We start from the raw sequence: 18,956 nt of genomic DNA, 5'->3' as shown, positions 1-18,956 counted from the left end.
AATAAATAACAAGTCCTTAAAGATTAAGACGGTATATGGGTCATAACAGATCACCCGAATTCCTAACCGACCCCCTCAGACTCAACATGGACTTTGTACAAATAACTTTAATACAATATTTAACCTTCATTCTATGAATATTTAAGTGAAGTACACAGCTGTGGATCAGGATCTGGTCTTCACTGATAGAACTTGGAGACCTTTCATATGCTACAATGTGTTTGTGTCAGCCACCTCTTCGATACGGTGATATCACCACCAGAGCTTTCAGTTTTGGGACTTTCAAGTTGTATTTATTATTAAATATTTTTATGTTTGGTTATTAGTTGTCTTACTGTGTAGATTTTCATCTTGATGTTATTCCTTGGCCTCAGTTTTGAGTGTTTACTTCCAGCTTCTGTTATTTTAATTTATTCCCTCAGTGTTTCATCCTCCTGTGTCTCTTCTGCTACAGAAAGTTATTTTATGTTTCTGTATTTCCCCATTTAGTTATGGCTTTCACTATTTGTTTACTAGTTACTTGTCATTTATGTCTTATATTTGGTTTCCTCTTGTTTAATCACCTGAATTACTTTGGTATGTGTGTTTTCACAGCTCTGTCTTCTTTCCCGAATTAGCCCTTTGTACAAACATAGCATGGATTTGTTATTCTTCTCTCACTTTTTGTAGTTTCTATTGCTTCCTATCCACCAGTAAAGGGTGTGCTTTATATTTAAGCCTGCCTGTACAGTCAGTTTTTAGGTCTGTTTGTGTATGCTGAAATATGACAAAGATAAAACATCCAGGGAACCAATGTGTATTTAAAGAAAAGTTAAAGGTGATTATGTTCCTGATAGAAATAGTGGTAGAAATTGAAAAACATTAAAAGGCATGTGTGTGTTTTTTTCCATTCACGTCATCGTGACTGAGAACTTTTCTGTGATGCACGATTAAAGTGATTGTTTGTGCTGGAATGATTATCTCATTCCAGCACACAGCACATCAAAGTCATAGTCTTGATAAAAGGTGACAAGAACAAGATGAAATCTCTAAGACAGCAGATTTGTTGACAAATAGATACTTTAAATTCTTCCACTCTTCAAGTTGTCCACAGATTCCCATGTGTTACTTAGATAATTACACAGTATGACAGCGGCAGGATGGATCAAAACAAGTGCCGGATTAAAAGACAAACACATCAGAGGAGACGGCACGTTCTCACCCGGGTAGACTGCTGCGTTCTTGTTCATCTGGTGTTCTGCAGTCTTGCATGTGATTCTGTCATCGTCCACACTCTGGACTTCACAAGGCAGGCCTGTGGAAAAATATCAAACGTCAGCGGCTAAAGGTACATTTTAGCTCACATCAACTTTACACACACATGCAGAAAAAAACAGCAGAGCTGAATAAAGCATGTTTTCATGTGGGGGGTTTATTTACCTAACCTGTAGAATTTTGAAACATTTTACAACCACTCGACGGTGGTAGAAAGCACAATTAATACAAAGTATTGTATGTAAGTACATCAATGAGTATCAAGGTACTTCAATGACATTTAAGTTCATGTAACCGCCACCTATAATCCAGCTTTAACTTTAAAAGTCTACCTTTAAAACAAAAACACAATAATATAATCTATTATAAAATTCACGTGTGTTGTAGGTTTTCTTTACTTATTTTTCAGCTGGTTTAATATATTTTTTATTTCTTCCCGTTAGTCATTTTGTAACTTATTTAAAAATAAATATAAATCTAATTTATTATGATGTATGAATATATTTTTCTGCAAATATATTTTTTTTCCATCACCACTTAGATTTTATTTCTTTGTTTCTTTCTACCATCATACATTTGTACAATTTTCTAACTGGTAATGTTTTGTAGCTGACAATTCAATGGCTATTTCTGCATTTAACATCTTTAAAATCATCTATAACTTCAAATATGCAAATATATAAATACTTAGAGAATAAATTACTGTTTGGTTTCATATTTTCTAACTGTAAAGCTCATAAAAATAATAATTCGTCTCCACATTACACTCTCCAGTCTGTTACTGATCATTTGTGTGTCACATCACAGCTGACATACATTTCCAATGCATTGCAAACACCTGAATTTAGTGATCTGTATCGTTATCTTTGTGGAGAGGAATGCCTTTAAATGGTGATTCCATATCTGTTGTCTACATATTGGGTCTTACAGTTCAGTTACAGTCTCACATCTATTATTATTGCATATGTACCATAACTGAAAGTCAGCAGCATACTACATGACTCACAAAGCCCTTGGAAAAGCAGCATTTTTGTCATGGTGTGCTGTGCTTCTGTGCTTTGGAAAGTTATTTCCTCTGCTGTCTGACAAGTCAGTGGTTTTGTTTTCAACGCATGCTGACATGCTGCTGCGTTGACAAGGATAATCACCTTTGCGTGCCTTGTAGTTTGAACAACACATAGAAATTTGTTTAGTGGAAACGCGTGTATCATTTATCCATTCATACTGAACACTTTGTGCTGAAAACAAGTTGACACGGCTGTTGCTGGTTAGTGTTTTTATGCGTTTCTGTTCCGATGGTGACGATTACCTCCAACGAGAACGCGTGCTGGTTGATCAGTTTCGTCAAAAAAACGACCCTGAACGGTCAACAGAGTTCCACCCATGATGCTACCCTCTGAAGGAAAGACCCCTGTCACCTCTAAGAAAAAGACAAAAACAAGGAATAAATACTAAATGTAAGAACTGAATCATCGTGAACAACAAATATCTGCTCTCCTAAGTACCTGCAAAGGTCTGAAACATGGACAGCTTGCCCAAAGCTGAAACCCTGTAGAGCTTCTTCACTGCCTGACTCCTACAGATTATAAAGAAAAAAGAATGGCTTCTTCTCAGCACAATTTTCAGTTTATCATCTGCAACAGCTAAAAATGTTCAGAAGCCACAAATTTTACATTAAACAATTGAAGTGTTTTACCTCCCAAAGTCTGCATCAAGAATGTAACTCAGGTTTTGATGACCTGTTGGATACACAATATATTACTAAAGGGTTGTTTGGAAAACTTGAAAGTGACATATATTAAGAAGAGCTGTAATTTCAGTGTGAAGAAAGCCAGCCTACCAACAAACGTCCCCGTCATTTTGCAGCTCATGTATCCCATTTGTGAAGATTGAGAAACCAGTTGGAGGTTATACCTTAAGATATATTGTGCAAAAAATGAAATAACTTTTCTTTTCTTTTTATAGTGCTCTGAATATATTCAATGTAGAAAGCACGCAGGTGAACAACTTACCGTTCATCTGAGTTGGGTTTAAGCAGATCACAAGGCATTCCTCCCATGTAGGATCTGCAATAAAAAGAAGATTACAGAGGTGTACAAATAAAGTTTAAGAAAACTGATGGATGAGGCTGGATCTGTTACAGAATATTAACAGATTATCTTCAAATCGTGACCTTTTTTCATTTTATAAAATTGCTTTTTGCTGCTTTGGTAAGATTAATTGGTTTACAGAAATACAATTTCAGTTATTTTAACATTTTCTACCTCAGAAATCTGGCGTTGATTCCATTTGAGCTCAAGTCTGTGTTGCTTCCATATACATCGGTAAAGATACGTCCATACACGGTCACCAATGTGCCTGCCATGTCATTAGAGTGGGTTTAACAAAAGTTCAAAGTGAACTCAGTAAAATAACTGAATGCAGCACACACGTTACCTGGAGGACCACTGACTGGACTCAGAGATTCAATAGTAGGCGTGCGATACCAAACAGTCTGAAAAGAGTTAAAGTAAAGGTGATAAAAAAAACCAATGACCACAACAAATCCAAAACACAGATAAATGAAAGTATGTGTTGCACACAGACTTACTGTAAAGATGCAGAGCGAACTATAACGGCACATGCTGTTGTCTGGAATGGGAACACCATCCACGCTGACATGGATTTCATAATAATCATATGGCATGGGTCTGTGAGAGACAAAGAAATGATTTTAGATGGCAATGACATGCAGGAAGTAGCTTTAAAAAAGAGCCATCATTATAATATTCAGTATATTGAACATCAACAGCCAGACTCCTAACTAAACAAATACTCAGTGTTAAGACTCATATTACAGAGTACTTCTGCAGGGGGTTTGTACAAGTAGTGTTGTGTTATTTTTAAATGTAATATAAAAAATGAAAAACTGGAATAAAATTCCACTTTCTAGCTTTATGCAATAATATGCAAATATAGATTCTATACAATTACACATACATACATTATGCATACAGTACAGTAAGTTTTGGTAAAAATGGGCCAATATGCAAGGACTAATCAATTAACCAGAATTAAACAACAGCTATTATAGCTAAGTTATCTAGAAAGTTAATTAATCTTTTATTCACAAGGACGACTAGGGGCGCTCAGAGGGGAATTTATTTTAGGCACAGTGTTTTATTTCCTGTCTCCCTTCCCTCACCCCCAACCACTTGCAGCAGATGACTGCGCCTCCCCCGAGCCTGGCTTTGCCGTAGGTTTCTTCCTGTTAAAATGGAGTTTTTTATCCTGCTGTTGCCAAGTATTTGCTCATAGCTTTTCGTCCGATTGTTGGGTTTTTTCTGTATTATTGTAGGGTCTTTAAGTGACAATATAAAGTGCCTGTGAAATAATTAAGTAACTTGTGAAATGAGTAAATACAGACGTGCTGCTAAAGTATGCCTGGACTGCACCTGGTGTAGCACATAATCTGGTTGCGGTGTGTGGAGTCTCTCTCCACATCACAGGGGACTGACAGGGTGTTTGACACCAGGGTCACACGGTTTCCAAACATGTCGTCTACTGGATTCAGCTGGAACTGCCGCTCCTGTGCAAAACCTGGAAGGGAAAAAAGGGGGCAACAAAATCTCAGAAGGTAATTGTTTTTGAGGCTTAGAGTCACATCTTTCAGCATCATCCCACCAGGCCAGCAGGCACAAGGACTCTCAGGACAGTTACAACTGCATTAACAAATCTTCTTCAGCTGCATCTTTTAGCTACAGAATAGCTTAAAATTGACTTATATCTAAGAATCCATCATAACTTGTTTTACAAAGTAAAATAATGCCCACACTACTTTTTAAATTTACTTCTAAACCTCATTACGGATCTCCTACCATCTCCTTGAATGGTGAGTCGTGTGGCTCCATTGACGCTTCCTATGCGTGGGGACACGGAGGTTATGCGCTGAGCATCTGCAAAATTGAATTAAAACCGCATGAGAAATCTTTTTTCCTCGAGTGTGAACAGCGAGCTAAAACAACTGAGTTTAGAATAGAAGTTGACTTAACTTACCGCAGCAACACCAAAGAGCGAAGAGGAGAGCTGCGGCCTTCCACTTGACCTCCATCCTGAAGAGCTCCCAGGTTACTTTGCTGCCTCACCTGCGTCCCTCTCTCGACCGATTGTGAATCACGTGACACAAAAGTACTATTTAAAACAAAAATATCATTGAAATTTATTGACAGCCATAGAATAAATATATGTGGTAAAATGTACAATTATTAAAACAAATATTATTTTAAAAAATTGTATTTTTCATTTTCCAGTGTGACATTTAAGTGAACAAAACTCACCTGCTGTGAGAAAATTTTGTTTACCTGTTGATTGGGAAACTGTCAGTTCAGGGACGCGCACTACCTTTTTATAACGTGCTCAGGGTCCCGCCCCTCACCTGAAACTGGGAGGAGACTGGAAGAAGTTTTTGCTGCATTTATCAGATTTTTAAGATGTCTGCATTTAAAAACAAACGCGAAAGTGAGTCAAAAACCGTGATAAATAATGGCTCCATGAACACGGGACGTAATTAGCGATGAACATGTGGAGGAAGAAGTGGAGCTATAAAAAGCTAAAGTATGCAAAGTTATACACGTTTTGCATTTGTTCAGTCCTTCAGTAAATATGGTCTTTGTGTAGCCTTTGACTTTTTCACACCGTTTCATGACCGTTGGATTAAATTTGCATTAAAGTGCAATCATTCTCCACTTGCACAATGTGCTCTTGAAGTGGTCTTCATGTTATTCTGTTATTGTCATGTTATTCCACGTTTCATTTATAAAACATATCGTACAGTAGTGCTTCGCATTTCAGTCTTTGAGTGTTTGCAAAACTGTCTGTGATCATAACAATGATAAATAAAACTCCTTATGATGCTTTCAACCTTATATTAATTGTAGATTTCCTATTCAACTAATTGTGCCTTGAACCATAAAAAGAAAACAGATCTAAAACTGGCAAACAGTAAATAATAATAATAATAATAATAATAATAATAATAATAATAATAATAATAATAATAATAATAAATAATGTCAAACATAGTTCACTGACAGATTACAGACCAGTCTCTTGGTGGCCCTTTTCCCTTTAGACTATGTCTATTTAAAAAAAATCCAAACAATGCATAGAAAGATTGCTTAATTAAATTCACCAAAGTGGGTGTAATATTCATAAATATGAAATAATTCGAAGGGTGTCCTCATGACTTTACAGATGGAATCACGAATGCCAAACCGCTGTTTACCTTCAGAAGCCTGACATCATAGAAATATTTCAGCATGATAATCATCCAAAGCACATTGTCAAAAATCACACGAGTGTTTCAAGAACAAAAAGAAAAAAGTTGTTTTAACTATTTCACCTGACTTGAATCCAACAAAACACCTTCAAGGTATTTAAAAGAAATGTAAAGTAACAAACCCCTTCCAGGAAAGAGATTGTTATCAAAATGTCTTTGAGCAATGACATGACGTTGTTCTTCAACACAGATACTCTCCATGTACTTATAATAAGCAAACCCCCACCTCACCCACTCTGATCACCTTTCTGTTACGCTTGAGCCTGCTTACAAACCATTCTGGAAGCGCAGCAGACCAGTGAGAAAACAGACCAGGATCTGGCAGCCTCAGCACAGCCTCGGCACTAAAGACTGCTTTAGGAACACCGAATGGGGGGTGTTCAAGACAGCAGCCTCGCAGGGAGACCAGATAGACATAGAGCACGCAGAAGCAGTAAACAGCTATATTGCTAAGAGGATGTCACTGTAGTTAAGGCCTTCACTGCACGTGGCAACCAGAGACCCTGGTGGAGCATGAGACTGCTCTTCCTGTGGCCAGGTCTGCGAGAGACACCTCTGCGAGACAGGAAACACCAGATGAACATGGCAGGGAGTACAGGCACTGATGAATTGCAAGGGGTCAATAAAGATGATGCTTCTCTTCCGGACAGGTTCAATAACTTCTTTGCATGCTTCCAGGCATCAAACCGAACATACAGAGGGAAAGTGGGTTCTCCTCCATTATCTACAGGGCCAGCTGTTATTATAAGTGCAGCAGATACCAGAGGACCCTAGCCAGGGTCAACCCACGGAAAGCTGCAGGTCCAGATAACATCCCAGGACATGTGCTCAGGGACTGCACTGGTGAGCTGGCACATGTCCTAAATGCTATTTTTAACGTCTCCCTCAGTCATGCCACCGCACCGAGATGCTTCAAAATATCCACCATAGTGCCAATAGCAGAGAAACCAGTTTTATCTTGTCTAAATGGCTACAGTTCCGTCGCATTGACGCCAACTGTGATGAAGTGTTTTGAACAGCTTATCAAACCACACATCACAGCCACCCTTCCTGCATCAATTGACCTGCTCCAGTTTGCTTATCATCCTAACCACTCCACAGAGGATGCATTAACCACCACCTTGCACTCAGACATCCCCCATCTGGACCTATGCCATACTCCTATATATTGATTTTAGCTCAGTGTTTAACACCACCATTCCACAGAGACTACTAGAGAAACTCCACTTACTGGGGCTGAACACCACACATGTCTTGGGAGAAACATCTCCAAACCCACCATGCTGAGCGCTGGATCTCCTCAAGGATGTGTTCTCAGGCCACTGTTGTTCAGGTTGTTAACACATGACTGTGTATCCAGATATGAGGGGAACCTAGTTATTAAGTATGAAGATGATATCACAGTGGTGGGACTGATTTGCAGAAATGATGAATCAATGTACAGGAAAGAAGTTGAACGTCTTGTGGGCTGGTGTAGAGTGAATAATCCGGAAGATACGGATCCAGCACGCTCCTCTCAGTATCACCGACTACCCAGTGGAGAGAGTAGAAGACATCAGGTTCTTAGGTGTTCAGATCTCGAAGCACCTGAGCTGGGACAAGAGCATCTCAGTGATCAGAAAATGGGCCCAGCAGGGACTGGGTGAAACAAGCCTCTGTCCCCTCCAGCATCCTCAGGACTTTTTGACAGAGGCATGTTCTGACATACGGTACATGTATATCAGCGTGGTCTTCCAGCTGCAGTATGTCAGACAAAACAGCACTGCAGAGGATAGTTAGAGCAGCTCAGAAGGCCCTTGGAGTTCCCCTGCCCTCTGTCCAAGAGCTTTTCGAGAGCCACAGCAGGAGAAGTGCACTGAAAATGGTGAATGACTCCTCACACCCCCTCAATTCTTTGAACTGTTGCCATCAGGCAAACGGTTATAGCTGTTGGAGGCTTCCTCCAACAGCTTCCTCCCACAAGCTGTTAGAATGCTGAACTGTTGATTTGGTTATGTACAGTACTATACCCAGAAGTCTTTAGAATTAGTTTTAATTAGTTATCTTTCTTACTCAGTTCTTTATTTATATAATTATCTTTTTTTTTTCTTTTAAAGAGACTATTTTACAGTGATGCATCTGGGATACATGTGTGTGATTGTACAGAGTGGGGTGTTTCCATGATGTTTGTGTGTGTGTTCTAATATTTTTAAGACCCTGAACAAACACCCTTTCATTTTGCCTGCACTACGGCGGTATGAACAGCAAATTGAGAATTTAACATTTAACAAGCTAAATGAGGCCTGTAGAGTCTGAGCTGTAGCTCATATATCAAAGTTTCTCTAAGCATTACTCCTTGGGGACAATTTGCTGGGATGTCCTCTCATAGTAACGCTATGACGTATTTTCCACTTGTGACTGACTAATCTTTCTCAGCGTAGAATGATGAGCTTCAAAATGTTTAGAAATATCCTTTACAAACTTCCAAGACTGTTGGAACAAGTGCTTCTTCGAGATCATTGCTGATGTCCTTCCACCATGGCACTGCATTAACACACACCTGAAAGCTCCAGAGCAGGGAACTGCCAAAACTTCTACTTTTATAGAGGTGCTCACACTTGCTGATGATCAGCTATTCAAGTGCATTTGATTAGCAGCTGCTTAGCCTCTTAATTCCTATGGAGGCAGTAATGATGTACTTTTTTTCACACACTCTTTTTGTATTTTGTGTAGCAAGTTATGTTTTGTTATTTATCTGAGATAATATTTATCTAATTTCAAGACGTGTTTAAGACCAGATCATTTTTTATTAACTCCTGATCCGTAAAACCTACTGCCAATCAACATTATTATTTCTGGGGTGTATTTTCCCAACAACTGTAAATAAATAACATTTCAAAGTTTATGATGCAATTATAAGTTTTTGTTTTTTCGACATGGGCGACAGACTGGGGACCGGTCGAGGGTGTCCACTGCCTTTTGCACTAAGACTTAATTTGTCTGCACTTTTGGGTTTTGATCAACCAGACAGGTAGCAATTACAACAAGAATGACCAAAATAGGCATGACTTTATTTTTCTTCTCCAAAACTGCAGCATAAACTAAAAATCAATATGAAAACACACAATAAAAAATAAAATTAGCACTAAAATGAACACAATAAACAACAGTTTGGATTTCACTCGTGGATCAACAGTGAGTAAAAACAAACAAACAAAAAAAAAAAGGGAAGTGTGTCATTCACAAGGTTGCATGTTGAGCTAAAAAAGCTCTGATTCTCTGGAGGAGTTCTTTCTTCACACTGTCTGGTACAAGTGCTGCAGAGGAAAGAGATGAGGAGAGATAAGTCAGAACACAAAATAGAAACTTACATACTCACACAACACGATACTTTTATTGTCAGAAGTTGTCATCTTGTCAGCTGTTTCTAATATTTTTTTCTATGTATGTTATAGTGTTGGCCTGGTAGATAAAATGACTTTTAAGAGGCACCAGCTCCTTCTAAAACTTCCTACGAAGCTCAGAAACATTTCCAGAAATCACCATGCCATGCACGAATAATGGTTAATATCCAATATGCCCAAATAATGGAAAATGATCCAGAAACACTGCCATCTTCTCTAGGCTAAAGCTCATTTAAAATGACTGAGGCATCTGAAAGTGTTCTTCAAATGGGCAGTCAATGTCCAAAGACAAACTCTGAAAGACCTTCAGAAAGTCTGAAGAACTACTACTGAAGACCAGTTCAAAACAGTTTAGAGAAAATACAGCGTCTGGCTCCTTGGAAGAAAAATATAAAGGAGTGAGGGGTGGTTCAAGACTGTATATCAGGGAAACCTGAAATTGTAAGAGCTGTAATCAATAAGTAGTGCTGACCTACAACATTAGCAGTTTGTTAGTTAGCATGCACAAAGATGTATTAAAGATTATGTGCAGTGCTAAATAAATAAATTGACTTGTACATCTAAACCAACGATGCAAATGAGTATGCTCATCACTTCTAACAGTCTTCCTCCCCCTGCTGTTGCGTTTGAACATCTGTACTGTACCTCTGCCTTTTGGTGTGACCTCTGTGACCAGGTCCTCCACTGTGACATGCTCCAGGCCCTTTTCTCTGATCACATCTGGCTCAAACGGGAGGTAATGACTTTAGTGACTTTTGTTTTTATAGCACCACGACAGCATCACCGGACACAAACATAAGAACAAGTCAAATACCTTTGCAGTGTGCTTTCAGCTGATCCTTCCACCCACACTCCACCAGCTTCGCTCTGAGTAACTCTTTCAACCTGCGGCCACACATTTAATTCACATGTGGCTTAATCTGTGCAATTCAAAACCACGCCAAACCATCCAGCATCAAATCACTGCAGCGAAAGACTCGCTTACCGCTCCCGTTCCCCCATCTCTATCAGCTTCTGATTTATTGCAGCCCTCATCTGGGAATCTTTGCTCATGATCCGCCTGAAATTAAACACACACACCGACACAGTCAGCTCGGAAGAAAGAGAGTAATAAAAACATATATTATAATGTCTAATTTAGCTCTCTATCAGGTAGCCGCTACCGTTATCGAGAAGGATCAGCTGGGGAACATAAGGTCCCTTTACGCAACTGAACCGTCTAAAAACGTCCAACGCTTAAAAGTTCCGGCTTTGGAGCGGTTAATCTTTCAACGTCAACCTGAATAACCAATGATAGTCTCATTAGTGTTCAAAATACCTGTTTAATAACAACAAATATAATACAATACATTTAAACTGAAAACACTACATTAAAACAGTTACTTAAGCATTTCAAGAGAAATTAGCTCAGGACTCAACTTCCCCTGCGCCCTGGGAGGTTTTGTCCGCCGTAAAATAGCTCCGTGTGAGAAAACAATGACGAAAACACAGGAAGCGTGTATCACGCTGGCTACACCTCACCCTCCTCCTCTTGCTGCATACAGGCTGTCATCAACTTGTCAATAAGCCAGTCTCATTGAAAAAGACATGACTGCGTCTAACTACTCATTAAAGGTCAACAGAGACCTGCTGGACCCAAACTTTGAGAGTTACAGGTTATCCTTGGACGCCATACCGACGTACAACATAGAGCTGGATGCTGGTGAGAAAAACTTAATGCAGTGCAGTTAGCAAGTGTGCTAGCCTAGCCCTGATAAAGGTCCAGTATAACTTCTGTCCAGTATAACATTAAATAGGAATAGCAATGTAAGTTATTTGACATTATCTCAGACATTTTATTAGCTGCCACTACGTGACGACGTCAGCTGTTGATGCTACATAATATTTTGGCAGCTGTATCTGTAGCTCAGTGGCTCAGAATGAGATCTTAAGGTCCACCACTTTAACCTAATGAGCTTTCACATGATCACTAAGAAAAATCTGAACAATAGCATTGTTTAAACCACTGAAAATTAACAGATTGACGCTGAAGTGACTAATTACTACAGTTTGAACTGCATAAACATACATAACTCATTTATATTGCCAGGACAAGTCAAGTGCACCAATTTTAAATAACTTAAAAACAATCATAGGGAGCTTGCACCTACTTTACGTTATAAGGTTAGTTTTGTAATACGTGTTTTAAGTTCAAGATCTTAACTTAAGTTTGAACAATACTAAATTGGTGGGGCTGCTGATCCAGAAATGTACTTTAGTGATTAAAACGATAAGGGATGTAAATAGAGCACCATTTTTTAAATTTTGCATAATCATATACCAAAGCTTGCTAATTCCTTTTAATCGAAACTCAGGCCAGCTGAGCTCACCTGAGTTGCATCTAAGTGTTTTCTACTACGTCTCTTATCCAGATTATAAAACAGCTAGTGTGGGCCAAAAATCAAGAATCTATGAAGTGTGTCCCTAACAGGAGAATTCATTATAACATTGGTTTGGATACAGTCTTACTTATATAAAAAGGTGCTTATACTTTGCACAGACATCCACTCACAGTAGATGCAGGTATGCATATTACAAGGTGATTAATGTGCTTTAAAAAACAACAACAATACTTTATTTAGTGGGAATAATTCAGACAAATAGTAGCTGTAAAAATAGTTAATTGCAGTTTTTTTGTCACCAATAGTTCATCTTAGAGTAAAATGTTGAAATATTAAGATATGTTAAGACATATGTAACACTTTCCACAAAGCAACTGTAGGAAAGGCAGAAGGTTAACCTGCTTTTTAAGTAAAAACATAAATAACAGAAATTTGATTACTGCCATATTTAATCTTTTCTTTTTCATATCTGCCGCAGCCGTGGAGGAGGTCAAGCTGAAGGATACTCAGTACACCCTGGAACACATGCGTGCCTTTGGCATGTATAATTACCTGCATTTAGACCCCTGGTATGAGGACAGTGTTTACTTTGTGGACTGCAAAGGACGGGTCCTTAATCTCACCGTTACGCTGGTGAGTTTGCAAATCCTCTTGTTTTTTGGCCTATTTATGATTGTTGCCCCTCCATTGACGTCTAAGGTGTTTTCACAACTGCACTATTTTCTACGTGATGCTGCTCATTGTTCCACACATGAACATGGTAAGTGTGCTCAGTTTGCTTGGAGTTTTTCCTACGCAAAAAGAAACCAAACAAACAAAAACACAAGTATGTAATGTCATCGTGGCTCAAGAGTTGGGAGTTCGCCTGTAATCGGAAGGTTGCCGGTTCGAGCCCCGGCTTGGACAGTCTCGGTCGTTGTGTCCTTGGGCAAGACACTTCACCCGTTGCCTACTGGTGGTGGTCAGAGGGCCCGGTGTCGCCAGTGTCCGGCAGCCTCGCCTCTGTCAGTGCGCCCCAGGGTGGCTGTGGCTACAATGTAGCTTGCCATCACCAGTGTGTGTGAATGGGTGGATGACTGGATGTGTAAAAGGTCTAGTAAAGTGCTATACAAATACAGGCACCTTGAAAACAAACAAACATATAAACATTAATGTTTACGCTCTGTTCGCATCATTTGGTTGGTTTGTTTGTGGCGTTCCAAACACGTGTTGCCCTCAGGTTGACAAAACTTTACAACACTCATGGTTGAAAGGGCCTTTCTTCTGTCTCTTCCGTACTTTTTAAATGTACGTTTATTGGTTTTTATAATTACAGATACTGATATATTGGTAAATAGCTAATACATAATATATCAGCCCTGACAGCGTATTAATCAGGGTCTACTTAGGAGTTCCCTAAGCAGAGGAGAAACTGGCAGAAAGAAGAAGCTTTGCCACTTTTTTTTTCATCCTGGTGATTAAATAAAATCTTTGCGCTTTGCATAATAAGGTTAATTTATCTTTTTAGGCGTTAGAGGAATAAAATTTAATGTAACACTTAAGACAAACTGAGTAGTTAAAGCATTACACTGTGTGGTTAATTACAGCTGACTAATGGTAGTTAACTTGCCAGCATAATAACAGTTTGGTTTGGCAGCTGTAGAGAAAACGAGCCACAGGTCAATCATGTGCATACATTAGTGCCATTAGTATGTGCTCCAAATTCAGAATAACAGTGAGGTAATTAAAGCTGCTGGTTACATGTTTCATGGGTAAAGATTCTAGTCAGTATTCTGTTACATCTAATAATAAACCCAGCATTGACAAAGTCATCATAGCTAAAGTGTTTCGGAGCTGGAAAAATGCAAGTTGGGTCTGCTCGACCTTCATCAGCAGAGCAACACGCTGATAGCTTTCGCAGCCTCATGCTGTGAAGCAGTTTATTTTATTTTTCACATCGTAGAGCATTCACAGACATGATGAGCTCCCATGTATTATAACAGTAAATCGTAGAAGCTGAAGAATTTTATTTATTATAATAATTTAGATCAAGGATTAAATTTACCATCATGGCAAATGGATTTAACCTGAAATCTAACTCTCACCATGTGAATTTGTGTAATCTGAGAGTTTTCCTAAATCACTTCTAAGTTTGGAGTCTTTGCAAATGATTTTAGGCAAATTTCGGTCTTTGTTTTATAGTATTGTTTTATGTTTCCATTATATAACGTTTCATATTATGGACCTGATGTTGTGATGGTGTATTCGATGAAGGATTTTTATGCGCCTGATGTGCCAGTAGGTGGTGACCAAACACTTGAGCATCAGCAGGTTGTGGGAAGAGAAAGGATGTCTGTGAAACACAAGAGTTTTAAAAGTTATGTTAAATTATATAACATTATTTCTAACCTCTTTTTATTCTTGGTCAAGATGCAAAATAATAAATGTCAGAATAAACGTGGCTCTTAGTATTTAGTGTGAACCACAACTTTCTGTGCAGTCTTTTGTCTGTCGTATGAATCACCCGAGCACATAAAGTTTGGATGAGCCCTTGTAGGTCTCCAGTTAATCACAGGAGCGATTATATAATTGACTCAAGGTTCTGATTGGTATTGTTACCCCGTACCAAGATGTTGAGATGAGGAGCAAAATCGTTCTCATGACCTTTTCCATCGAGCCTTCTTTTATGTCTTAGTCATCATTGACCATAATTAGACATAATTGGTGTCTCATTGGAGTTTTTTTCTTTGATGATCATCACACTGTAATCCTGCGAGACAGTGTTTCGGGTTTTCAGTGGCACCATTAAATGAAATTTATGGAAAAGTGTTGCTCAAATTCTAATTACAGTGATCACATGATAATTATCATCCTTCAGCCTTTTGTGCTCGGTTGCTCGGCACATTGCACATAGACGTTTCACACTCCGTTTCAGGGCATTAACGGCATGGATGCTGGAGAAAGTGATACCAAAGGTGCAGCCATATAATGTGCCGTGCCACGCTCCATGGCAACAACGGGGTAGCTTCTCCACAGTCCTTTTGAAAAACTCTGTCTTCACGCAATTTGTGATGCTCATGTGGTGGCATATCTATCTATTACTAATAAGGCTTTCAGATTGTTGAATCACATGAGTGTCTTGAGTCTTTGTGATTCATGACTGGACTGCTTATTGTTTGTTTGGATGTTAGCTGTAAGAGTGCATGCATCACATATTTCCCGGTATCCTAAAATATTTTCTAATGCTAAACTGAAGTGGTGACAAAATCAGCTTTGCCATGTTGTTCTCCATCTAGAGCACTGAAATGAGCTTACTTGATATCCGGTCTTTATTCCATTCATCCATCCCTCCTCCCCTTAACAGTCAAGCAGTACAGTAATTGGTGTTAACATATTATAAATGTATTTTTTTAGTGTTAACTGGACAGAACATGCACTTTGAGATATTAAAATAGGCATTTTTCTGTTGTTTCTGAAATTTGATGCACTGACTTAATCAAATAATCAAATACACAATGACTTTGTTTCATTCTCATACACCAGCACACTGAGATTTCCTCTGCAGATAGGAATGAATCTAAATGGCCTAATCTTTTTTTATGAATGCAGTACTGGCTTACGGGTCTGTTGTGTTCTGAATTCAGGACACCGCCCTGGGGAAGCCGAGAGAGGTCTACCGTGTAGCCGTCGAGTCCAGCCAGTGTGAGGATCGTCTTTGCGCCTCCCTCAGCCTGACCTCGGCGACCTGGGCAGCTCTGTCGGATGGTAGCGGTCGACTGTACCTCCTCCGCACAGGCAAGAGGGGAGACAGCTCCCATATGAAGTGGGAAGTAAGTATGGACGTGGTGTTTACTGCTGTAAGTGACGCACAGACGTGTTTGAAATATTTTTTGCCGCTGAAGTGAAGGTAAAAAGACACAAACCTGAATTCCCTCTGTGTACTATTGTAATACTGGTGCTGCTTTTTTCTTCTGCTTTCTTGGCTTAGCACAATTAATTATTAGCATTTGCAACTGACAGTTGTTAAGTCAGTTAGTCACTAGCTCATTGGCGTGTTCACAGCTGTCATAAATTAGGTCAAAACTGGGCAGAATTGGAGGTGTTTTGAATGTCCAAATGTCTCTGATGATGTAATTTTGAGTCACTAAATATCTTTGTCAGTACTGCACAAGAGAAGCTGGGTTAGTAGTCAGTCAAACGATAATTAGACATTAATTATTGGGCATAACTTGACCTGTTCATGGGCTCTAATGTACCTGTGGTCCTAGTGAGACACTTCTGCTGGTGACGGTAATAAACTATATATGCGAAATGGACGTAGCTTCTTGGTCTAAAAGGAAAGCCAACTTGGTCAGCAGATGGTGGCCTTTCAAAAAGGATTGCAATTAAATAAAGAATTAGTTGAAATACTGCTTGATTAAATGTGTTATTCTTAGCTTTGTCAGAATAAACTGGAATACAGTATACCCAAGCAACCGAAGGAAAGAAACCCTAATTTGGTAAGCTTAGCCATCCTTCGCAAACTAATCTGACACTGTGTATGTTTGCAACATTATGGTGACTCTTAAAAACTGATTTGAGGACTGTGATTAATAGTTTCATGCACTATGAAGCTATATGTTTGCAAGAGTGGACTTCAGTGGGAAGCGAAAGGATTTGGGTGAAAATCAGAGCGAGATGGGCAAGTCGGAGAGTATTCAGAGATGGTCACACTTTGTAAGGCTCCATCTTTTCACTCGATTTGTTCATAATAGAAATGTCTTTTTTTGTGAGCATGGCAGATGGTGCTCTAAAAATGTCACATTCAGTAAGTAGTAACTCAAAGGCCAAAAAGGACAGCCTTGGGCTCCATGACGAACAGACACCTGGGATAATATTTAAATGAAAAAAAAATCCTCCTTTGGCCAGAGTGACATTTGAAAAGCCAAGTCAAAACTGTAACAGTACATAACAGCTTTATAATGGTGGATCAGCTACACTGATGTTATTGAGCCGCTTTGAAAAATTCTGCATCCATTGTGAACATACTCTGTTATCTCTTTATGGGCTCTACATCCAGGACCACTGAAAAATACAGGTAGATGTACTTTGAGAGCAGATTTTAAAGGGTCAGTGCTCTTTAAAGTTAAAATATTTACATTTATCACATTTCATTAAACTGAATATCCAAGTTAAGAAGTTTATTAATAAGTTAATAGCCAATTATTGTATTTTTTGGATTATGAAATGTCTTAATTATTCCCCAGAGGATATTGTCGGAGCAATTCAAGCGTTCTGTGTTTAAAAAGCTTGGTCGGGCTTTGGAAATTGAAATTGTAGTTGTAAGGAAGCAAGAATTTGTGCGCTTTATGCTGTTAACAAGCATGCAGTGGGGAATGGTTACAAAAGAGAGTTCCCTCTCTGAACAGAGACACTTGATGCATTTGTGAAGGCAAAGTTCAAGACTGGAATTTATAATGAAGATTTAAACCCTCGAGTTACCGACGTCCAGAGTTCTATTTTTAAGATTCAGCACTTAGGGACACCAGCCAAAGCACGCAGCATCTCTCAGTCTATGTTAGTGTGTGTGTGTTTCATGTGTACAATAATAAAGTGTCTCATAAGCCAGATATTTATGCATTCAATTTGGGCTTCTTGGGATCGCATCATCTTCTTCAACCAGACAGCTGAAGACCCTGATTTAGAAATACTAGCTTGAATTAGCATTTTATTGGAAGAATAAAGAGAAATGTCTCAGTTTTCGAGTGCAGAGTAGACCATTTAAAGCCATTTAGCAACACTTGATGCTCCATTAAAACATCTCACAGCTATATTCATGTGCCTATAGCTACTAATATGTATAACTATTTACGTTTTATCATTTCTTCCATTTTAAAAGATAATGCAAGGATAAATCTCTACTTGGTCAATTCATTCAAAAGCTATTCTAGTCTTATTTTTAGTAGACAATACAGCTCTGCTTAGACTGTGCCACATGTCCAGCTGCATTTTAATTTGTTTCAAGTGATTAACAAGAATTGCGAAGAAGATCTAAATGTACATGGCAAACATTCAGACTGTCTGGGACAGCAATTGATTATATAAAGCAGAGGTAACAGAGGCTTGAGCTAAATAATGAAATAAATCTCAATGAAAGCAGGGTGGCAGGTTAAATAGTTTGTTCACTTGTAGCTGCACGACTGATTTCTTTAACTTGCAGTCCAGTGGTTGCTGGCTGTCACTAGATGAAATTGGTTGTAAAGACCTCTACAACTCCAAATGTCATTGTGATTGCTTTGATTGCTAACAGACTGCTTTGATCGCCTGTGATTCGAAGGTGATTTGACGTTTTGACAAACAACTTGGTATCTTCCATTAAATTATGGGTGACTGTGGCAGTCTACTAGCAATCAGAGCTATCATGAGAAGGTTTTTGGTGCAGCACCCTATAATCTCTTAGCCACCAATTTCACATAATGACTGCCAGCAACCTTCAGCAACCACTCGCCAATCATCTGGGATTGGTGGTCTTGAAGATTGTGTGACTGAGGCTTTAAAGACTAACCTTGAACAATGATCACAAACTTTAGGTCATCTGTGCTGCCGTTCGTATGGTATACGTACAAGGCAGTGTAGGAGCTTCAAATTGATGCCATAGGTGTG

At 38.9% G+C, this 18,956-nt stretch overlaps 3 protein-coding genes across 3 annotated transcripts in view; 1 reads left to right on the top strand and 2 right to left on the bottom strand.

The window, feature by feature from the left end:
- The window catches only part of pkhd1l1.1 (PKHD1 like 1, tandem duplicate 1), a 43,635-nt gene extending 38,035 nt beyond the window's left edge, over positions 1-5,600 (bottom strand). The window contains exons 1-13 of the mRNA XM_005739824.1: positions 5,571-5,600; positions 5,290-5,424; positions 5,112-5,189; positions 4,689-4,833; positions 3,845-3,944; positions 3,691-3,748; positions 3,519-3,612; positions 3,267-3,320; positions 3,095-3,168; positions 2,951-2,993; positions 2,760-2,830; positions 2,564-2,674; positions 1,202-1,294 (exon numbers count right to left, since the gene is read on the bottom strand). Of these exons, the coding sequence (XP_005739881.1) occupies positions 1,202-1,294; positions 2,564-2,674; positions 2,760-2,830; positions 2,951-2,993; positions 3,095-3,168; positions 3,267-3,320; positions 3,519-3,612; positions 3,691-3,748; positions 3,845-3,944; positions 4,689-4,833; positions 5,112-5,189; positions 5,290-5,344 (976 nt within the window). The 5' untranslated portion in view covers positions 5,345-5,424; positions 5,571-5,600. The remainder of the gene's footprint in view (positions 1-1,201; positions 1,295-2,563; positions 2,675-2,759; positions 2,831-2,950; positions 2,994-3,094; positions 3,169-3,266; positions 3,321-3,518; positions 3,613-3,690; positions 3,749-3,844; positions 3,945-4,688; positions 4,834-5,111; positions 5,190-5,289; positions 5,425-5,570) is intronic.
- Positions 5,601-9,668: 4,068 nt separating this feature from the next.
- On the bottom strand, positions 9,669-11,202 carry LOC102200505 (transcription and mRNA export factor ENY2-2). Its single transcript, XM_005739785.2, has 5 exons — positions 11,118-11,202; positions 10,940-11,014; positions 10,769-10,839; positions 10,600-10,674; positions 9,669-9,867 (listed from the first exon to the last, which is right to left on the bottom strand). The coding sequence occupies exons 2-5, from the start codon at positions 11,005-11,007 to the stop codon at positions 9,791-9,793; spliced, it is 291 nt and encodes a 96-aa protein (XP_005739842.1). The 5' UTR covers positions 11,008-11,014; positions 11,118-11,202; the 3' UTR covers positions 9,669-9,790.
- A 183-nt stretch (positions 11,203-11,385) lies between these two features.
- The window catches only part of nudcd1 (NudC domain containing 1), a 48,317-nt gene continuing 40,746 nt past the window's right edge, over positions 11,386-18,956 (top strand). Inside the window, exons 1-3 of the mRNA XM_005739784.2 lie at positions 11,386-11,656; positions 12,814-12,968; positions 15,959-16,144. Coding sequence (XP_005739841.1) covers positions 11,542-11,656; positions 12,814-12,968; positions 15,959-16,144 — 456 coding nt within the window. The 5' untranslated portion in view covers positions 11,386-11,541. The remainder of the gene's footprint in view (positions 11,657-12,813; positions 12,969-15,958; positions 16,145-18,956) is intronic.

Source organism: Pundamilia nyererei, unplaced genomic scaffold (genome assembly GCF_000239375.1).
Source record: "Pundamilia nyererei isolate P.nyererei 1_Seehausen unplaced genomic scaffold, PunNye1.0 scaffold00093, whole genome shotgun sequence".
In the NCBI taxonomy this organism is placed as follows: Eukaryota; Metazoa; Chordata; class Actinopteri; order Cichliformes; family Cichlidae; genus Pundamilia; species Pundamilia nyererei.
The sequence above is the reverse complement of the archived record's forward strand: the minus strand, read 5'-3'. Positions and strand labels throughout refer to the sequence as shown.